The sequence below is a fragment of the Zootoca vivipara genome, chromosome 7 (assembly GCF_965207765.1).
Source record: "Zootoca vivipara chromosome 7, rZooViv2.hap1.1, whole genome shotgun sequence".
NCBI lineage: Eukaryota > Metazoa > Chordata > Lepidosauria > Squamata > Lacertidae > Zootoca > Zootoca vivipara.
In genome coordinates this window covers 57337836-57358375 of record NC_142590.1, presented here as the reverse complement: position 1 = coordinate 57358375, position 20540 = coordinate 57337836, and the positions used below count along the sequence as shown (strand labels likewise).

Here is a 20540-nt window from a genome sequence, read left to right as displayed (position 1 = left end):
GTGTTGTGTAAACATTAATTTGTTTGCAGAGAATGAGGTATTCTCATCTTTAGGTCAGGGAATGTATTCCAATGTATCCCGTACAGTATGTTGGATTTAAGAATACTATTACAATGAGTGGCTACAAGCTGTTCTCCACCCCTTGCTTTCTCCACCCCCTGCTTTCTACGTAAAAACCCTAAGGCGTCTACAAATGCATAAGAACAGATAAAAAAAAGTACGATTGCAACTCACAGACATTTGACATGTGTGATTTCAGCTTTACGTGGTTGAAGGACAGCCAGTTGAAATAAAGCAAATGCATGAAAGCAGAGCTTAAAAGCTCCTTTTGTGCATGGTTTTCCTGGTGTGGAAAGAGCTTTTAAGCTCTCAGACTTGCTTACTGGGCGCCGGGAGAGTTTTGTGAGTTCTTGCAAAAACTCAGATGGCCCCAGAAGATTTCACAAAGCATCTCAGAGCCTGGTAAGCAAGGCAAAGAGCTTGGACCACTTGCTGCATCAGGTCCAGAAACAGTAAGGATGCTCAGAAGAAGGGGGGGGGGAGTTAAGTTTGTTTTGCTATACAAACCATCCCTCCCCAGATATGACCCCACACAAGACACAATTGATCAAAGGTGCTACAGAGAAGAAACTGGCAATGGGTTGGATATGAATATTGTGCTAAACAAGAATTTATGACCAGCTTACCTTCTTTTCTTTTCAAAAACTTTCTTTAGGAAAAAAATAATACCAACAGTAAGAAGAACTGCCACAACCAGAAGTGCTGAGAGATGGGGGAGAAAAGAAGGTGGTGGAAACTATAAATGAAGTATTACCACAATGCAAGTGCTATATAGCACTAATTTAATTAGCAGCCCTAATCTCAGGGAACAAATTGGGGAGGAGGAGCATGCAAGCCTGGGCTCACTGCAGCTTGTCCTTGTAATGCTAAACCATGGTTTAATACTACATACAAACTTAGCCACTGTTAAAAAGGTGGGGACAAACCTAGAATGCCCAGTCTCTATTCTAAAATAGAAAAAAGCAATAATATTGAAAAAGAAAATAGGACTTCCAGTTGATCGCGCAGCTATTTTCAGTCAGGGTTTCGTTCGTTGGTGTGAAACCTGGCGTGTCAAAGGCTGGGGATACCGCTCCAGCGCAGCAGATCCCCTCAGAAACCCCAAATCGAGCGTTTTGGGGACGTGGACATCCGGCTGCGCAGAATTGCGGGCTCTCCCCTCCCCGGCAAAGGCCCTATTTTGAGCCCCCGAGAGCGAGGGGGTCGGAGCTGCAGCGCAAAACGGACATATCGCTTCCTTTGACAGTGTGAAGTTGCAGGACTGAGTGGCAACAGCGATCAATACTTCCAAAGGATAATAAATAAAGGACTGTACTGTGAGCACTTCACTAAATTTGGGACTAATTTGAAAGAAAATTTGGCCACGGGAAAGAAACTTTTAAAAAACGGAAGCCGGTCCTTACCCACTGAGTAACACAGAAAGCAATAACTGTTACCTGAAGCCGGAAAATATTTTAAGAGTTGCTAAACTTCCAAAGGCAAGATTGGAATCTTCCCTTCAGAAGCAGGGGAAATAAAAATATTGAAAAGGAAAATAACCAGAATATTATCATTACTATGTGGCAAAGTTTACACTTTGCTTTCAATTCAAGCCCCTACAGAGATGAAAGCATTTGTGTGTGCATTCACTATATAGATCCACAGATTTTCACTACAAATGTAAATTGTTCACTGTGATATTATGAAAAGTCTGAGATTCTATATCGGGCCCAGGTAAGCCCTGCCCTGCATAACTGATCACATGATGCAGTGCGCACACACACCATTTGAATGGGAATGGACATCAACTTTGCAGGGGCCTGGCCCCCTCAAATATTTTATTGTGGGGGCCGAAACTCCCATGGCCCCTAGGAGTTGGCTGCTATGCTGCCTTGGTCTTACTCTACATTCTTGAGTGACTACATTCAGATGCCATTTCACTATGGCGCAATAGCCACATAATTTGGGAGGGGGAGGGAGTATCCACATAATTTCTTATCGGTGGCTACCATATGACTTTGTTATGATTTTCCTCTTAAGAAACAGTGTGTTCATGCTGCACTATTCAGTAAAGTTTCACCTTCTCACACTAGTGGGAAAAGAAAATTAGAGGAACACATAATAACTTACAGTACTATTTGTAAAGTATTTGTAGTTAAAGAAATGCCTGATTAGAGTCAAACAAATAGATAATAAGATAACTTACAAATATAAAGTAGAGTTCGAAGTTGTGGTCCTTAAAATAAAATAAAAAAGACATGTTTTTCAAAGGCCATGTGTAATGCAAGGACATGTTACGTAAGGAGATATCATTCATTATAGGACCAAATCTGCTATAAGCTGATCCTGACTTACTGATTCAAAGCAGTAGACATGGGCAGTGTCACTTTAGAGAGAATACACACACACACACACACACACACACACACACATCCATATAATATAGATCTTATATACATACAGTGGTACCTCGGTTTAAGTACACAATTGGTTCCGGAAGTCTGTACTTAACCTGAAGTGTACTTAACCTGAAACGAACTTTCCCATTGAAAGTAATGGAAAGTGGATGAATCCGTTCCAGACGGTCCGCGGAGTACTCAACCTGAAGCGTACTTAACCCGAAGTATGAGTGTAATTGGTTCTAGAAGTCTGTACTTAACCTGAAGCGTACTTAACCTGAAGCAAACTTTCCCACTGAAAGTAATGGAAAGTGGATTAATCCGTTCCAGACGGGTCTGCGGAGTACTTAAACTGAAAGTACTCAAACCGAAGCATACTTAAACTGAGGTATGACTGTACACTCTCACTCTCATTCTCTCTCATGGTTTCCACCTCTGCTCACTCAAACCCTTTGCCAACCCCACTTCCTCTACACCTGACCCAACCTTGCTTATACCCTCAGTGTGCCCCGTCCCTCCCCCCACAGCTCACTCTAAGCCCTGCCCCCTTTTAAAGAAGGAGGCGCTACAGAGAACCATTTGGCAAATCAGTATCTGACATGCCTCCCTTCTCCATTAAACCTCACTGCAGGTGGGTTTAATTGGGGAGGGCACTCCAGAGAGAGGTTTGTCTAACCCTCTCCTCCTTCTATTGGCAGCCGTGTAATACTGCAGCATGATGACAGTGTTCCATTTTTGTGTATATAGGAATGCACGCACACACACACACACACACACAGAGAGAGAGAGAGAGAGAGAGAGAGAGAGAGAGAGAGAGAGAGAGAGAGAGAGATTGTTACCAGGGCAGAACAAGGATTACAGGAGTTTGTTGGAGGATCTGGTGTCTGCACATGGAGCAGCCCAATTTAATCCCCATTCCAGATTAAGGAGCATCTATCACCAATTATCTCTCTTTAAAACACACACACACACACACAGACAGAGAGAGAGAGAGAGAGAGAGAGAACAAGTGTATCAAAATGCTTGGTACACACTAAACACAGCCTTACTACAAAGTACGATAGGCTGGAAATGAAATTAGTATGCAGCTACAGCAACAGATCAAATCTGATTTCAGCTTCTGAACAATACGATCACAGGTAGGCCACATTCATGTAGCTCTGTATAATGTTTTTCCCAATTGTTAACTTTAAATAAAACAAGTAGTTTGTCAACATGCTGTGGGTCTCCTTATAGTTAAGCTCCCTTGTTTGCTACAAACACTGGTTAAGATCCCTATATTGCAGAGGATTGGGCTGGATAACCTTCAGGATCCCTTCCAACTTTACAATTCTATGACTCTATGAACGAGCAAGAATGCCTGTTGCCTCAGCAACATCAATCCAATACCTCCATGTATAAAGCTTGTACAGTATTTGAAACCACTTTCAATGTAAAGGAAACAATGTAAAAGAAACCCCCAAATCAATGCACATTATTGCTTCTATCATTGGAACACTGTGCAAGGGCAGCCAAGCAACCACATTGGAACCAAGTAACATGTAGACAAAACTGCAGATTTTGAAAACATACAAGGCGTTGAGCATGGATATTCCCTAACACGACATCCAAACACCAGGTGCATTTCCCCAATCATTATACATAGCACTACACATTGAATACACCAGTGAACTACACATCAAAACCTCAATCTATGTTCTGTAGTCTAGTTAATTCATCTCAAGAACTTCACTCTAGTAGATTCAAAGATGTGTGGAAGAATTTAAGCACAGAGGGTAGCAAATGGGAAACATGAATAAATACTCCCAACAATATATGATACAAGTCACAAAAGCAACTAAAATACTAAGATTTCAGATTCTTTCCCTAGCACCTTGACTCCAAAGCCTTCCTTTTGCTCCAGAACGTATTCTAAGCAGAGGGTTAGTCACCAAGACAAAGTTGTGGTGTACACTTGGCCTTCGTTAATCTAGGCTCGAATAGTAGCTCCACACTTTATTCAGCAGACCTGGGATCTTGAGAATAGACACATGCACTACTTTCTACTTGGTTCCTAATGTAGTCAAATCACCCAAACCCCTATTATTTTGCAATGCCGAACCTTGAAGAAAAAAAGCACCATGCATGAAGCCATATGCCACCCACTGGTAAATGCACCCAAATGCATTAGCACCCAAATGAAATCTCTCTTGCACCCTACATACCTTTACATTCATCACCAATGGTGGGAAAAGGTAATCTCACTAGCTGTGTAAATACTCTTCCACTCTTTTAAAAATTAAAAAAGGAAAAGAAAAGCCCTCATTGCATAATCAAGCCCTTAAGAGAAATCCAAAAGCAGAACTCAGCCTTCTACTTTATTTTATTTATATTCCACCATTCACCCAAGGGTCCCAGAGCTGCACGCAATAGACATTAAATAGACAGGTTAACAATAAAAACCGAAAACAGAATAAATCAAACATTATCACACAATTATTAACAACTAGCAGCCTCATGCCCAGCATTGCACAGAAATTCTAAGAGACCTAGACACCGCTGTCTCAGCAAGATCAAGTGCAGAAAAAGCTTCCCATCCTTCTTACACTGCGGCACAAAGGCATGAGATTTTTTTCACCCTTCTCCCCTCATCCTCACTCTGGATGCTTTGAATAATTGGGTTGTGTAAAATGTAGTAGTTTCTAATGTGGCTATAGCTGTAAAGTGTTTTTGTTGGGGATGGACGCCAATACAGCTGCTTGCCAATGCTGCAAGGGACCCTAGATACACCTCTGTATAAAAGCTTAGCCTATGCTTGAACCCTCATTACAGCTTCTTTTTCGTTTCTGAGCAACAAGCCACATATTGAGCTGGTTTGCAGGGCACACTATGCTAAATCTGATTGATATATTGATTGATAGATAGATAGATAGATAGATCACATGCCAACACTAAGGACACGGTAATAATCAAAGTTCTCCAAGGGGTTAACAGGTATTATAATAATTACATTGCAGGAAAAGACAAAAAGAACAGAACATTTTGAAATCCTAATAAAAGTTCTGAATTAATCACAAGCAATTACAATGCTAGCTACTGAAATGAAAAAAAAGTTTTCCAACCTGTATTATTTGTAGCACTACCTCTTGTTGGTGGCACAGTTTGCCCTGTATAAGAGGCACACGAAGATGGATTTAAAGTTTTTGCTTTAAATTGTAATAATCAAAATTCTCAAATGAATTAACAGGTTTTAGAACAAACTGCAGAAAAAGCAAAAATAACAACATAAATCCCAATAAAACCTAATTTAAAAATTCTGTGTTGACCACACAAGCTATTGCAATTAAATAATCAGTTTCTAACCTGTTGTCTTTGTAGTTCTATCTTCTGTGGGTTTTTCAATTAGTCCTGTATAAGAGGCACATACAGACATATTTAGTTCTCGCTCTTATAAAACATTACAATTTAAAGCATTTGCTGCTCCTTAATCTAGTGTAACTGAGGGCTGTCAGTTTCTATGGCCTATGACATGAGTGATGCAATTAATACTCTCTGTGGTTATCAAGCACATACAGACACATACCATATACATCAGGCATCCTCAAACTTCGGCCGTCCAGATGTTTTGGACTACAATTCCCATCATCCCTGACCACTGGTCCTGTTAGCTAGGGATCATGTGAGTTGTAGGCCAAACCATCTGGAGGGCCACAGTTTGGGGATGCCTGATATACATAAACAACAACTCTATACCAAAGAAGATGAGCATGCCAGCTAGAAGGGTTTCCCTCTGCAATACCTCCTGGCATCCTCATATTCTTACTGCAGATATTTGAGTCTATTGGCATTTTTTCTATGAAGAATAATGACTTTTCCCTGGCTCCCCTTGGAGACTTTCATTGCTGTTAGGTGGCTCAATATAAGGTGGTCAGTCCTAATTAATCGGGTATCTGTCACAAGAGAATCTTACGTTGACATTCTGGAGGCTTCTGGCTCCATTCAACATGATCTTTCTTCCACTGACACTGAGTAGTAGGTGATCCATTTAATCTGTACCTAAATAAAAGGAAAACTACATAATTTGTACATATTTCTTCAGCAGTTCCTTTAATAACTCATAATTTTGAAGCACACACTTTTCCGATATCAAGCAAAATTAGAAGTTAGCTGTGCATCCTAATAGAGATATTTTTATTGCCACTGCATTGCAGTTTAAATGTTTTTTTTTCCTATTATGCCCCATAAATGAAGGTTCTATCATCTTTGTTTATAAAGGTTATTGTGAGCTACCGTTCCAAGAGTTCCCTAAGGAAGAGGAATTGATTATTAAACCACTCTGAGAATTGTAGCTCTTTGAAAGGGGTCTCCTAACAATGCTCAGAATCCTTAACAAATCATGGTTTCCAGGACTTATACAGCTTTAGATGGACAGTGCAAATGGGCCCATGTATGGTTCATCATAGAATTCCTTATCACAGAGCAAGTGCTTATGATATCCTGCTTCTCTCTGCTACCCTCCGTATCATCAGGCAATGCTCTGCCACTCCTGGACAGTTACGAGACCTATTAAAGTTGGCTGAAGGTCTCCCAAAACCTGACGCTGTCTCTGTCAAATAAATAATGATATGTAAACAAATACCATACAGTAAATCTTATACAATTTAGCATTAAACATCTGATAATAAATTTGCAAAATAAACCCAACATAAGAATAAGGCAGGGCTAAGAACCCTTAACTCTGTTAGATTAACAAACAGTTTCTCTTTGGTCTATCTCAAACTCTAGGTGCCTAAATTCTTCAGAATAGCAACTTTTTTAAATAGTGGGTAGAGGAGAGCATTACTTTCCATTTGAAGAATGTAGCATATTCAACACCTGTGGAAGGTATTTTATTGCATTCTTCCTGCCAGGTTCTTTGTGAAATAGTTGACGAGGAAGTTCAGAGCTGGTTTATTTTGCAATCCACCTCATTTGGTTTGCTTATTCCAGTTTACGGGGGGGGGGGGGGACTTCGTCCTCTCAGAATAAATAGGAACGTATCATACTTACTACCATAACACTTATGGGAGAGAGTTGTGCTTAGGTTTTCTGAAAATTATTTTAAGAAAGTACTAATGGCATGATTGCTTCAAGTCTTAAACTATAGATTTGTTCTCCAGAATTCACCCATAAAAAATTTTATGTATTAATTAAGACTTGCTAACAGAGCCAAGTCAACACGCACCCATCTTCACATGTGAAATTTACTTTTGCCAAATACAGGAGATTAGTTAGAATAACAGCATCACCATGTTCTGGCTTTCCTGGATCACCACATGATTTTCCTACAGAAAGGAGATAATTAGCATATTAGGATTATATGGATATGGCATTCATTGACAATTGGATTCATCAATTATTCTTCCCCAGGTTCAAAGGGTAACTAAGAAAGCTTATGATCTGCCTATGTTTTCAAGAAGCAGCCCCTTACAGTGTTAGAAAAGTTGCCCTTTAAGTGAGAAGAAATTAACAAGAACGCTGATGCAGGGTTTGGAGGTGGGTGACAAAAAATACACAAGGCCTTTAGATATAAAAAGTCCATTGAAATTAATGGCTTTAAGCATGCTCAATTGCTTGACCGGTAATGGAATTGCTATTATTAAAAGGCTGTTGTTGTTCCAACCAAATCAAAAGCAAATTAAATGTATTTCAAGTCTGTGGTTATATCCATACATCACATGAAGACAGTAAACAATGGTTTAGTGGTGCATGAATATGCTGAAGCAAACAGGCTCACACCCTCCACCACCACCACAGCTGGCCTGCAGTTTGCAGTGTCTTGTACCAACTATAGGTTATCATAGCTTGCTGAAAGTAACCATAGTTAAGGTTACATTATGGGTCCTTGTTACATAGCATACTGTGGTTAATTGAAAATTACATGTGAAAAAGATCAAGGATCTAGTAGACCACAAGTTTAACACGAGTCAGCAGTGTGATGCAGCAGGGGGAAAAGCTAATGGTATTCTTGGCTGCATCAACAGACGTAACAGTCTGATCATGAGTACTGTGTCTGGTTTGGGGCATCAACCTGTAAGGAAGACATTGACAAGCTGCAATGTTTGCAGAGGAGGGTAGCCATAGAATCATAGAGTTGGAAGAGACCACAAGGGCTGAAATCAAGATAGGCTATATCCACAGCATTCCCTTCATCTACCATGCTTGTAATTCTGTCAAAAAATGAGATCAGATTAGTCTGACATGACATATTTTTCAGAAACCCATGCTGACTTTTACTGATCACAGCGTTCCTTTCTAGATGCTCACAGACCGTTTGCTTAATGATCTGCTCTAGAATCTTTCCTGGTATTGATGTCAGGCTGACTGGGCGGTAATTGTTTTCCCCCTTTTTGAAATTAGGGACAACATTTGCCCTCCTCCAGTCTGCTTGGACTTCACCTGTTCTCCAGGAATTCTTCAGGCCGGGCATTGTTTTCTTTTTTGGAGAAGACTGAGGCAAAGAAGGTATTGAGGAGTTCTGCCCTTTCTCTGTCCCCTGTTCGCATTTCACCATCTTCTCCTCAAAGTGTCCCCACTGTTTCCTTGTTCTTCCTTTTGCTACGGACATACCCATAAAAGCCCTTTTTGTTGCTTTTAACCTCTCTAGTAAGCCTGAGTTCATTCTGTGCTTTAGCTTTTCTGACTTTGTCTCTACACGTGCTGGCTATTTGTTTGAATTCCTCTCAGGTGGTTTCCCCCCTTTTTCCATTTTTTGTACATATCCCTTTTAAATCTTAACTCAGTTAAAAGTTCTTTAGATAGTCACCCTGGCTTCTTTAGGCACCTTCCATGTTTCCATCTCATTGGTATTGCCTGAAGTTGTGCTTTTAATATCTCCCTTTTAACAAACTCCCCAACATCATGAACTCCCTTCCCTTTTAGTATTTCTGTCCATGGGATTTCACCCAGCGTTTCCCTACGTTTTCTGAAGTCAGCTTTCTTAAAGTCCAGAATTTGAGTCTTAGTATGCTTGGTTGCTCCTTTCCGCTGTATAATAAACCTCTACCCCACTAACCAGGTCATCACTATTGGTTAGGATCAGATCTAAAATGGCTGATCCTCTTGTTGCTTCTCCCACTTTCTGGACAATGAAGTTGTCTGCAAGGCCAGTGAGGAATCTGTTCGACCTTATGCTCTTGCTAATGAAACAACCCCTGTGTTGCATATGTAACCCCTGCGTGTATGGCCCCTGTTCCGCAGATTGTATACAATCACTAAGTTAAAAAATTGAAGAAGACCAAACCGAAACAGTATGATTACCTTGGATCACTGTCTCACATGTTGTTATAGTTTATAAAGATAAAAATAGATATATTTCGCCCGCTGGAATTGGTCGACGTGTTGCCTCTTTTTTTTGGTATTTCGACCTTATGCTCTTGGCTGAGTTTGACATCCAACAAATATCAAGATAGTTGAAATCCCCCATTACTACTACCTCACTTCCTTTTGAATGCCTGGTCATCTGTTCCAGGAAGGCATCATCTGTGTCCTCACTTTGGCTTGGAGATCTATAGTAAACTCCCACAATGAGATCACTGTTATTTTTCTCTCCCTTCATTTTGACCCAGATACTCTCAATATGGCTTTGAAGTTTTAAATCCTGGATCTCTTCACAGGTATACACATCCCTGACGTATAGCGCCACTCCTCCTCCTTTCCTGTTTGGTCTATGTCACAGTGGCCGGAGTGGACTTCAGAGTAACGACGCTACGCAGCTCTGCATTTTATTCTTTTATTGGTGCTGCGTATTTACAGTGCTGAAGTCATTGCTATTTACACGGAGTGATGTGATCAGTCGGTTTCAGAACCTCCTAATGGCTTTTGGCGCGTCTTTCTCCAACACAAAAGCTTTGGCAGACCCATCCTCTTTCCCCTCCTCTTTCTGCGTAGTTCTGGCGTTGGGGGGATGGGTCTCCCTCCCTTATTCGCCCCTTCCTGTCCCACCTGGGACCCTGGCTCCTCTACCTTGCCTGAGCCTCGGACACGACTTCCTGCTTCCCCACTGGAATCGGAACTCTCTCTGCTTTCCCCTGTGCTCGGTGATTGGCTTGAACTCAGGAGGGGAGGGACTTCGCGATATCCCCTGTCCCTCACAGTCTATTTCTCTGAAATAGATTGTATCCCTCTATTACTACATTCCAATCATGAGACTCATCCCACCAGGTTTCAGTGATGCCTATTATGTCGTATTTAGTTTGCTGTACCAAGAGCTCAAGTTCATCTTGTTTATTTCCCATGCTCTGTGCATTAGTATACAGACATACTTGAGCCAAGATTATCAAGGGTCAGGAAACCAAGCCTTATGAGGAACAGTTCAGCGAGTTGGGTATGTTTAGCCTGGAAAAGAGAGACTGAGAGAAGATATGATAGCCATATGCAAATATCGAAAGGGCTATCATGCCACATAGAGGATGAAGCAAGCTTATTTTCTCCTGCTCTGAGGGCTAGGAGCTGCCTGCAGGCAATCAGAAGCCGCACTTTGGAAGTCGAACGTTTCAGAACTTGAGCAGACTTCCGGAATGGATTCCGTTCCACTTCCGAGGTATGACTGTACAGTATCATACTCTTCTGAACATATTACAGATGAAAACAAGATTTCAACTGTGCGATCTTGAAGTTAACTGCAACAAGATACTGACCTTTACAAAAAGTTGGGATTTGTGTCCAAGTGTAATTCTCACGGCAAGTAATAACAGGAGTTATTTCAGGGATAGTGTCGTAACCTTGGCGGCAGATATAGGCCACAGTGGTGTTGGCAATATAGTAATCCTTCCTTTGCCCTTTCTTTACTTGAGCAAATGCAGACCTTGGTGGGCTCATGCAACTGCCTGGCAACAAAAGCAGACAAAAGAATGGGAAAATGTGCTGGGAAGGATTTGACAGAGAGAAAGAGTCTTTTCCTTTTGATTTTTGAACTTTTTGATTGCAATACTGCATTACGTGACAAATGCAGACAATTTATATAAAGAGCAACTGGCACTGTCGGCATTTTGCTGCCAGGTAAATACCTTCCTGATTGCTGAGCCATTTGTGGGCTGCTGGTATTACTCTGCCATTTCAACGAGGAGCTGAGAGTCACTCCAAGGAGTTTTAGCTGAATTTTAGGAAAATGTGGTTTTACCTGCCAATATTTTTTAAAAAATCTATTTTATTGATTTTTTTACATAAAATATAATAATATTCAGAAGCAATTATTTAAGGCAGGCAGGTCGCAATCTGAGGATTGCCACTTTGGGCCCAATATTGGAGGGGCTCAGTGCCATGCCACGCACCTGTGACATCACAAGTGTGGGGCACGCCTGTGACATCACTTGCACAGGGTGTGATGCGTGCCTGTGACATCGTGCACGTGCACAACTGGGAGGAGCCCAAGCGCCTAGCCCAGCTCACCGAGCTTGGCGGTGGACCAAGCAAGCCTCCTGCCAGCCAGGCTGCGGCATGGCTGAGGCTGGCACGGCCAAAGTGGGAGCCACTGCTGTGTCTGCCACAGCAGCAGCGGTCGGTGGCAGAGGTAGTAGGGAAAACGGCGGCGGCAATGCAATTGTAAGACACCCTGAGAACCTGTAGAAAAATGGGGTATAAAACATTTGCTTAAAATCCATCAATACATGAATTAAACAAGATGTCATCCTTGATTCTAAAACGAATAGTCATTTAAAAAGCCAAAAACAACCCCCTCTTTCCCCCCACAACAATATGTCAAGGATAGGTACATTAAAAAAATAAACACTTACCCACACAAAACTGTTCTATGTGTGTCCACTTTGAATCTGGAAGACATGTTACAACATCTAGTTTTCCATAGATATTAAAAAAGTTGCCCACACACTTGTAAATTACTGTTGAGCCTGGAGGGAAAGATGTGCCCTCAATATTCTTATGAGGGACTCCATTGCGAATGACTGGTGGAGGGCCACAATCACCTATGACAGGCAGAAAATATTGCTTTTAAATCAATGCATTGCTGGTATTGTATTCAAATAATATTGCTATGGATTTACCTTGAACACTGGCAGAAACGCACATCATTACCTTGTTCAGTATCATTCAGCTTTCATGCAGAATGCTGTATTTAGTTTTAGATATATATTACAAGGATGACCAAGTGCTTATAAAACACCTTAAATGCACAAACCTTTTAACAACCAGTATCTCATCCATCCATCTTCCCAACCCTGAGACAGTCCCTATTTAGCAAAGGGGAAATGAACTAACATAGAGTCATTTATCCCAAGACTATCAGCCAATCTAATTCTCTGTTTGAGCCTGCAATAACTGTAAGAATAAAAAACCAAACAGATCAGGCAAAGCTGACCTTACAGAACAGGCAAAGTGAGGTAGCTGCTTCCTGTGGTTTTTATTGGTTCCCACCCTCAATCTCTACATGTATTTAGCCTTTTCCAATCTCCTGAACTGGCAATGAAACTTTCTTGTTTCCGAGTTGGGCAGGATTGGCCAGTTTTCTCATCTGGTCACCTCCCAATATGTCATAGGCAGCAGTGCTGGGAAAGTCCTCTGCTTGAGTGAGCAGGCAAAATGGCAGCCAGCCCAGGACATGCACTTTAGCAAGCATTATACTTGTGCACATGTTATTCTGCTGCCATACCGACCTACCGTAATTTCCAGATCTGCCAGGGAAACCTTGCTGGCGGTTCCCATGCCTAATAAGCCTGTGGTGAAGGGCCCCATGGTGGGGTGTTCTCCGCTTTACCCTCCTCTGAGGTGTGTCTCACCACCACATTGCTTTCATTTTGATGGCAATGCACCTCTTTGCCTATGTCCTCGTGGAGGGGCAAAGTGTGCAAGGAATTTGTGTATTTATTTATTTTTTGATTTTGTATTGAGTTGTTTTATGCTTTTTTTAGATTAATGGTTAGGTCTGATTTTGAAGTTTTGATTTTGAAGAGGCCTTTAGGAGAAGAATGGATTATAAATAAATAAATAAATAAATAAATAAATAAATGCTGCTGCTCCATTGTATACAGGTGACCATTCTGTGGGCACTTTTAGCCCTGGGGATGGAATGGGCTTACAGTCTTACAAGTGTTGAAGGAAAGAGCTGCCTATGTATGCCTCTGCCCCTCTAAGGCTACCAACCTCCCTCGGTGCTGTGGTGGAACCTGTTGAAGTAAATGTCAGCTGCTAGTCCAGTGAGCTTTTGGGCAAGGAATGATGAAGGAAGCCAACCAGATCTTTGCCTCAGACAGCAAAATGCCATGTCAGCTTGTGGTGAGACAAGAATGACAAACCACCAGTGTGCTCAGGAATCAGCTGTTGGCACAATGCCACACTTAACCCACATTTAAGGTGCTGGCAAATCAAACTTTAAAAAAGCTGGGATGGGGAGGAGAAGAAAAGAAAACAAGAGTTAGCAAAATCGTGTTTCCTGTGCTCAAAATATTTACAGAAAAGCCACGGAGCTTTGTAATAAGTAATTTTGTTATTGCAGCTGGGAGAAATGTGGAGACAAGAGCATTACACTAACACATATGATTGCAGCATTATCAGCCAAGCATCACAGGGCTCACCACAAACCTTATTTAACCAACAGTGCCGCTCTACCTACACAACAGGCTTCCATGTGCACATCAAAATTAACTCTATTTTCCTGTCACCTCCAGCGCCCTGCATGCCCTCAAAATCAGCTCTGTAGGGATTGGGGGCGCTCCAGAGCATATTGGGGCATGCCAAAGGCCAGGGATCACCATTTGGCAAAAGCTGTAAGAACCTAAGATGAGCTTTGCTGGATCAGCTCAGTGAGCCATCTAGAGCAGCATCCTATTATCACAGTGGAAATATCCACTCCTAACCACCAAGTGTTTACGAGTGTTGTCAGCTTTGTAGATGCACAAGAGGCCATTGCCAAGGTTACTCATATTGGCCAAACATTTGTATCCGACCAGAACGCTGTCTCAGTGCCCTTCCCCACTCTACATGCTCGCTCTCACACACAGTATCCAAGTATTAGGCATCTTGGCCAAATTTCAATACACCAAATTGGGCATATCAGAACTTTGTTCTCACAGCTTTTGAAGGAGTATTCTTTAAGGATATAGATCACATGATGATGTAGTCACTAGCGGGCTGTGCTTGAATATGCATAATTACATATACTCTTTCCCCTCAACAGTTATAAAAGTTCTTCTTCAGCTTTCAATGCTGAATCATTGGAAGGATGTGGCTAAAACATACAGCAGGAACAAAAATATCTCTAGGTCATCGGGCAGTATCCAATGAAGTAGCTCAGGTAGCAGAAGGACTTCTGGTTCCGCAATATAACTTCCCCTTTCTCTCTCCCTGCACACCCCCTAAAGTAGTTTGGGGTTCTTGCTTTCTGGAGCATACATAATTTCAACTCATCACCAGCGCACAGCACTGGTACTTGAAAAGTCCCTGCAAGTTCTTTGTGGCAGCTGTTGTAGAAGCAACTGTTTTTAAAATTTAATTTTATTTATTTCTAATTTTAACAAATAATAATAAAAAACAAATAAAAAGAAAAATGGGATGGATTGACCCCTTTCCTTTTTAACAGTACAAATACTACAAATACCTTCCATATCTCATCAAAATAATTTATTCTGTATATTCCCCACCTTACCTTAATAGAACATGTTAATTTATCATTAATAGCTATATCCCACACCTCTTTATACCATTCTTCCATTTTATATTCACACAGCAGTGGTACTTGAAAAGTCCCTGCAAGTTCTTTGTGGCAGCTGTTGTAAATGCAACTGCTTTTTCAGCAATTAACTTATCACTGCTTTCTGATAAAAAGCTGATTTCCGGCTGAGCAGTCTCATACCCATGCTTTGCTAAGCTCAATCCAGATAAGACGGAGGCACAGTTTGCGGGTGGTTCCCTAGACTGGATGGATGGGGGGGGGAGCCTCCTCTTGATGGCGTTACATTCCCTCCAAACAAGCAGGTAGTAGTTTGGGAGTACTTCTGGACCCATCACTGTCATGGCCCTGGTGGTGCAGCGTGCCTTCCATCAGCTTCAGATGCCGGCCCAGGAACAACTATACTCCTATTTGGGCAGGGACAGCCTATCTTCTGTTGTTTACGTTAGTTCACTGCAATAGGTGATTCAGAAATCATAGTTGGTGCTTGAGCACAAAACACCAATTGTGACCTGACTACACTGGCTACCAGTTAGTTTCCAAGCCCAATTCAAAGTGCTGCTTTTGACCTATAAAGCCTTATGCAGATCAGGACCCCAATGCCTCAAACACCACTTCTCCCCGTATAAAGCACCCTGGACCTGGCTTTCATCACCTTTCATTAAAAAATTTTTTTTTAAACCAGGCCTTTGCCTCTTAATTATCTTTGGCCTTTAGTGGGTGGAATGTTTTAATCCTGCCTTTTAAAAAATAGGATTTTCCTTTAGGGTCTATATTTTTTCTTTTCTTTTATGCTGGTTTCAATGTATGTGTTTGTATGTACATATATTGAAAGTTGCTTTTAATTGCCTTGGTAAAAAAAGATGAATAATTTTAAATAATAATAATTCACTATGTCTTTTTGAACAGAATACTACAGACACACTTAAAATACTGTACTAAGCTACGGTAACTACCCCAGAACCATGTACTGTACTCCCTCAAACTGGATTGTATGAAAATAACCTCTGAACATAACCCTATTCTAAAAGAGCTGCATTGACTGCCAGTTCACATTTGGGTCCAATTTATAGTACTCACTTTAGTGTTTTAAGCCCTAAATAACTTAGGCCCCACATTGCTGAAAGACCTCCTCCTTCCCTCATCAGTAGCAGCCATCTAGGAGCGTCCATCACTTCCCTATAAAAAGCCAATATTTGAAGTCGGGCAGGATGGTGGGCGCTCCTAGCTGGCTCCAAGGGGCAGGGAGGAACCCCCTCTGTCCAGTCGTGGCTCCCGCTTTCCCTCCAGCTACTCACTCAGGATGCCGGCAAGCAGTGAAGAAAGCACGAGGAGTCTCGGGCCAAGGCTGGGCGGGAAGAGCATCGCAGCGCGCAGCGTCCGCGCCTTCCAAGAAGAGCCTCTTCCAGGGAGCGATTACGGCTTCCAAGAACGCCGCCGCGAGAGTCCGGGGGGGGCGGAGCCTCGAGGGGAGAAATCCGTCAAGGCGGAGAGAGCGGGAGGCTCGGGGGGGGGGGGTTGCGGCGACGGGCGAGGGGAATCCGCGGCGGGGCGGTGACTGTCTGGCCGCCTCCTCCTCTTCGCTCTGGGAAGTGCAAAAGCTGCAAGGGAATCATTTGGTCATCTTTCCTCTCCTCTCCCGCAGTTGTTGTTTCCCCCGCTATGACTTGAAGCCTGGGAAGTTCGGCAGTTCGTCGTCAGGCTTGCCAAGGCTGTTGCTACCACAGAATGAAAATAGTTACCTCGTGCTCGTTTGGAGAATTTGAAAGTTTTAAGACCCTAAATTATAGCCTCGCTTGGTTTTCCAGTTACGCCCCGAAGCGGAATGTTAAGGTGTGGTGATGATGGTGTTGTTTTTTTGGCAAGGCGTGTGTGGGAATGCCGTCATGTGTATTTTTTTTTTCAAAGATAAAAATTCATAGACTCGTAGAACTCGCTCCAGAGTTGGGCGGGACGCTAGGGTCATCTAGTCCACCCCCCTGCAGTCCAGGAGTCTCCTATATTCACTCGTGCTTTAATAATAATAATAATGAATTTTTATTTATACCCCGCCCTTCCTGGTTTAAAAACCAGGCTCAGGGCGGCTAACAGCAAATATAAAACATTGATTAGTGTGCGACTTAAATACAACATAAAATGCAGCATCAATATCAATAAAATTAGATGAGTGTCAGGCTTACTACTCATAGGGTACTTCGGGCCCAGGGCCAAATGTGGCCCTCCAGGCCTGCCTGGCTGCTGGCCTTCAGAATTGTGGCTGGGCCATTGGCCCAATACAGCAGGTTCTTCTTATGTTCCTAACAGTGCAATACGTTAAACTGTGTAGTTCCTCTTTTTTAACAAATAAATGAAATTTCTCCGGTTACATCCTGTTCTTCTGCCACATCCTGACGGCTGAGAGCAGTGACAGTTGATTGCCATGCTGGCAAATGTTGTTGATACCTGCAAAATACCGTACAGTAAACATTAATACAGCAAGTCTGTGAGGTAGGGTAGGCTGAGACTTAGTTAACAGACCCAAAGTCACCCATGGAAGCTTGTGGCTGTGTGCTATTTTGAGTGATGATTTCAGCCTAGGTCTTCCAAATTAACCACTGCACAACACTAACTAGAATCTGGCAGCCAGGAATGGAGTTAGGACAGAATGGAATATGCTGACTTTTCAGATCTCAGCACTAAGGTACGAAACATAATATGATTCTGTTAGCACAGTAAAATAATCCCTGTCAGATTTAGCATAGCAGCAGTGCTGGGCCATTTCTAGTTTGCACAGAAAAGTCAAAACTATGGTAGCAATGTAATGCCAGTGCTTAGTTTTGATAAACAAATTGAGGATTTACGCATCTTGAGGGCATTTCCAAGCAGACTCTTTTTTTAAACGTCAAGTGTATACTGAGTCATCTGGCCTAGCAGTCAGAAGCAAAACCACATTAATCAGATACTGGTGTTGTGTGCCCTTGCCCAATGGCATGCAGAAGCCTTTCTGCGTGTAAGTACACAAATGGTAGACTAGGGATTCACAGCATCAGCAGAAATCACATAGAAATCCCCCCCAAAAAACCCCCTCAAATTACATTCACACATGAATGTTTATTTATAGTCAAATTCCAAAAAACAAATATTTGATTCCATGCAATGAAGGGCAAACAAACTCAAAAACACAAGCCCACTAACAATGCATTTTATTATTATTAAAATATTAAAGAAATTAGGAAAAAAATGAAATAACCAATACTGTACTTTATCAATTCCATGAACATTGCTTTCAAATCTTTATAGCTTTGACATAGCTTTCAATCACAAGGGGAGACCAACCTATCCAATCCTTACATTGGCAGTGAAGAAGCACCTGCTCCTTTGCTTCTGATTCCTCTTCCTTCCCCATCCTTTTTTTGCTCTTTGTGTGGTGTGTGGTGTGTGGTGGTGGGAAGGGGGGGGGCAGAGGTACTCTTTTAATATTTGTACAGTGCTTTGAAAATGTTAGGTGCTTTTGAAGTGTAATATTATTGTCAACTTTCTGAGGTATAAAAAAGAAGTTCTTATAAAAATAGTGATTATTTATTTTTCATTTTAAAAACACAGTGTTATAAAAATTAAGTTATAACACAAAAAAGAAAAGAACATATTATCATTTGTGTTCCAGCGTTTTATAAATATCTATTTTTCTATCTATCTGCATACGTAAGAGACATGTTGTATAAAAGTAATACAAACTTAAATAGGAGAGCAATCACAAAGGGTTTGATGATGGCACATTCTCTGTCATATGTCAAAAGGCATATTACTATTCCTCTTTTTAATATTTACCTAGGGAAAATTTCCTTATAAATTTTAAAGGGGGGGAGGATACTAGCATATTTTGCTGGAACTGTATGAATATTATCATCATTAATTACAAAAAAAGATAAAGCTCTATTCCTTTATATTTGTCTTTGTCTCAGTCTTAATCTTGGTTCAATTTTTTCTGCCATTGTGACAGTGCTATTTTTCTAGAACACCTCCCTCATTCTCTAAGAATGACAATAGTGCTCACCTGAGAGGAGCCAGAACTGAGTTCCTGTGAGCTCCCCCTGAAAAAAAGCCCAGCAACAGGCCATATTTGATAAACTAAACCTCTTAAGTAAATTGCCATTTTTAAAGCAATAACTATTTGAGCCTCAATCAAGAAAAACTCAACCAACTCTTTATCTATTCATTTTTCATATGATCCATCCCAGAAACCTAACAATGCTAGGGAAGGTATTGACATGAGGTCCTATCTAGAGAGTGAATTGATTTCCTGAAGTACCATATCCCAAAAATCTACCAGTAGATGGCATATAAACCAAAGGGGACAAATACAGGTTGTTGTCGTTGTTGTTTAGTCTTGTCCGACTCTTCGTGACCCCATGGACCATAGCACGCCAGGCACTCCTGTCTTCCACTGCCTCCCGCAGTTTGGTCAATCTCATGTTCGTAGCTTCGAGAACACTGTCCACCCATCTCATCCTCTGTCGTCCCCTTCTCCTTATGCCCTCAATCTTTCCCAACATCAAACCAATACACTTCCCAATACACTTAAAGAACCTTTTAATGAGGGTGAAAGAGGAGAGCGCAAAATATGGTCTGAAGCTCAACATCAAAAAAACTAAGATCATGGCCACTGGTCCCATCACCTCCTGGCAAATAGAAGGGGATGAAATGGAGGCAGTGATAGATTTTACTTTCTTGGGCTCCTTGATCACTGCAGATCACTTTCTTGGGAGAAAAGCTATGACAAACCTAGACAGCATCTTCAAAAGCAGAGACATCACCTTGCCGACAAAGGTCCGTATAGTTAAAGCTATGGTTTTCCCAGTAGTGATGTATGGAAGTGAGAGCTGGACCATAAAGAAGGCTGATCGCTGAAGAATTGATGCTTTTGAATTATGGTGCTGGAGGAGACTCTTGAGAGTCCCATGGACTGCAAGATCAAACCTATCCATTCTGAAGGAAATCAGCCCTGAGTGCTCACTGGAAGGACAGATCCTGAAGCTGAGGCTCCAATACTTTGGCCACCTCATGAGAAGAGAAGGCCCCCTGGAAAAGACCCTGATGTTGGGAAAGATAGAGGGCACAAGGAGAAGGGGACGACAGAGGACGAGATGGTTGGACAGTGTCTTGAAGCTACAAACATGAGTCTGACCAAACTGCGGGAGGCAGTGCAAGACAGGAGTGCCTGGCGTGCTCTAGTCCACGGGGTCACAAAGAGTCGGACATGACTAAACGACTAAACAACAAGTGTTGCATGTTTATAGCGCATTCAAAATGTATTATTGTGACGAATGTAGCTGAGTCCTATGTGTTGACAATATTGCTATCAGTTTTTTGTTGTAAACAAAAGACGCAATGCCACATGCCCTCAAAAGATACTGTGAGAAATTCAGTGTTGCTCTACAATGCTCATTGTGTTTAGGCAAGCATTTTAGCTTGCCAGACAGAAA

The 20540-nt window shown here is 41.8% G+C and overlaps 1 protein-coding gene across 1 annotated transcript in view; it reads right to left on the bottom strand.

The window, feature by feature from the left end:
- Nucleotides 1–20132, bottom strand: part of LOC118088521 (complement receptor type 1) — a 147776-nt gene extending 127644 nt beyond the window's left edge. Inside the window, exons 1-8 of the mRNA XM_088673598.1 lie at nucleotides 16377–20132; nucleotides 12191–12379; nucleotides 11096–11284; nucleotides 7642–7741; nucleotides 6388–6473; nucleotides 5781–5825; nucleotides 5540–5584; nucleotides 2246–2275 (exon numbers count right to left, since the gene is read on the bottom strand). Coding sequence (XP_088529724.1) covers nucleotides 2246–2275; nucleotides 5540–5584; nucleotides 5781–5825; nucleotides 6388–6473; nucleotides 7642–7741; nucleotides 11096–11284; nucleotides 12191–12379; nucleotides 16377–16443 — 751 coding nt within the window. The 5' untranslated portion in view covers nucleotides 16444–20132. The remainder of the gene's footprint in view (nucleotides 1–2245; nucleotides 2276–5539; nucleotides 5585–5780; nucleotides 5826–6387; nucleotides 6474–7641; nucleotides 7742–11095; nucleotides 11285–12190; nucleotides 12380–16376) is intronic.
- Between the last annotated feature and the right edge of the window lie 408 nt (nucleotides 20133–20540).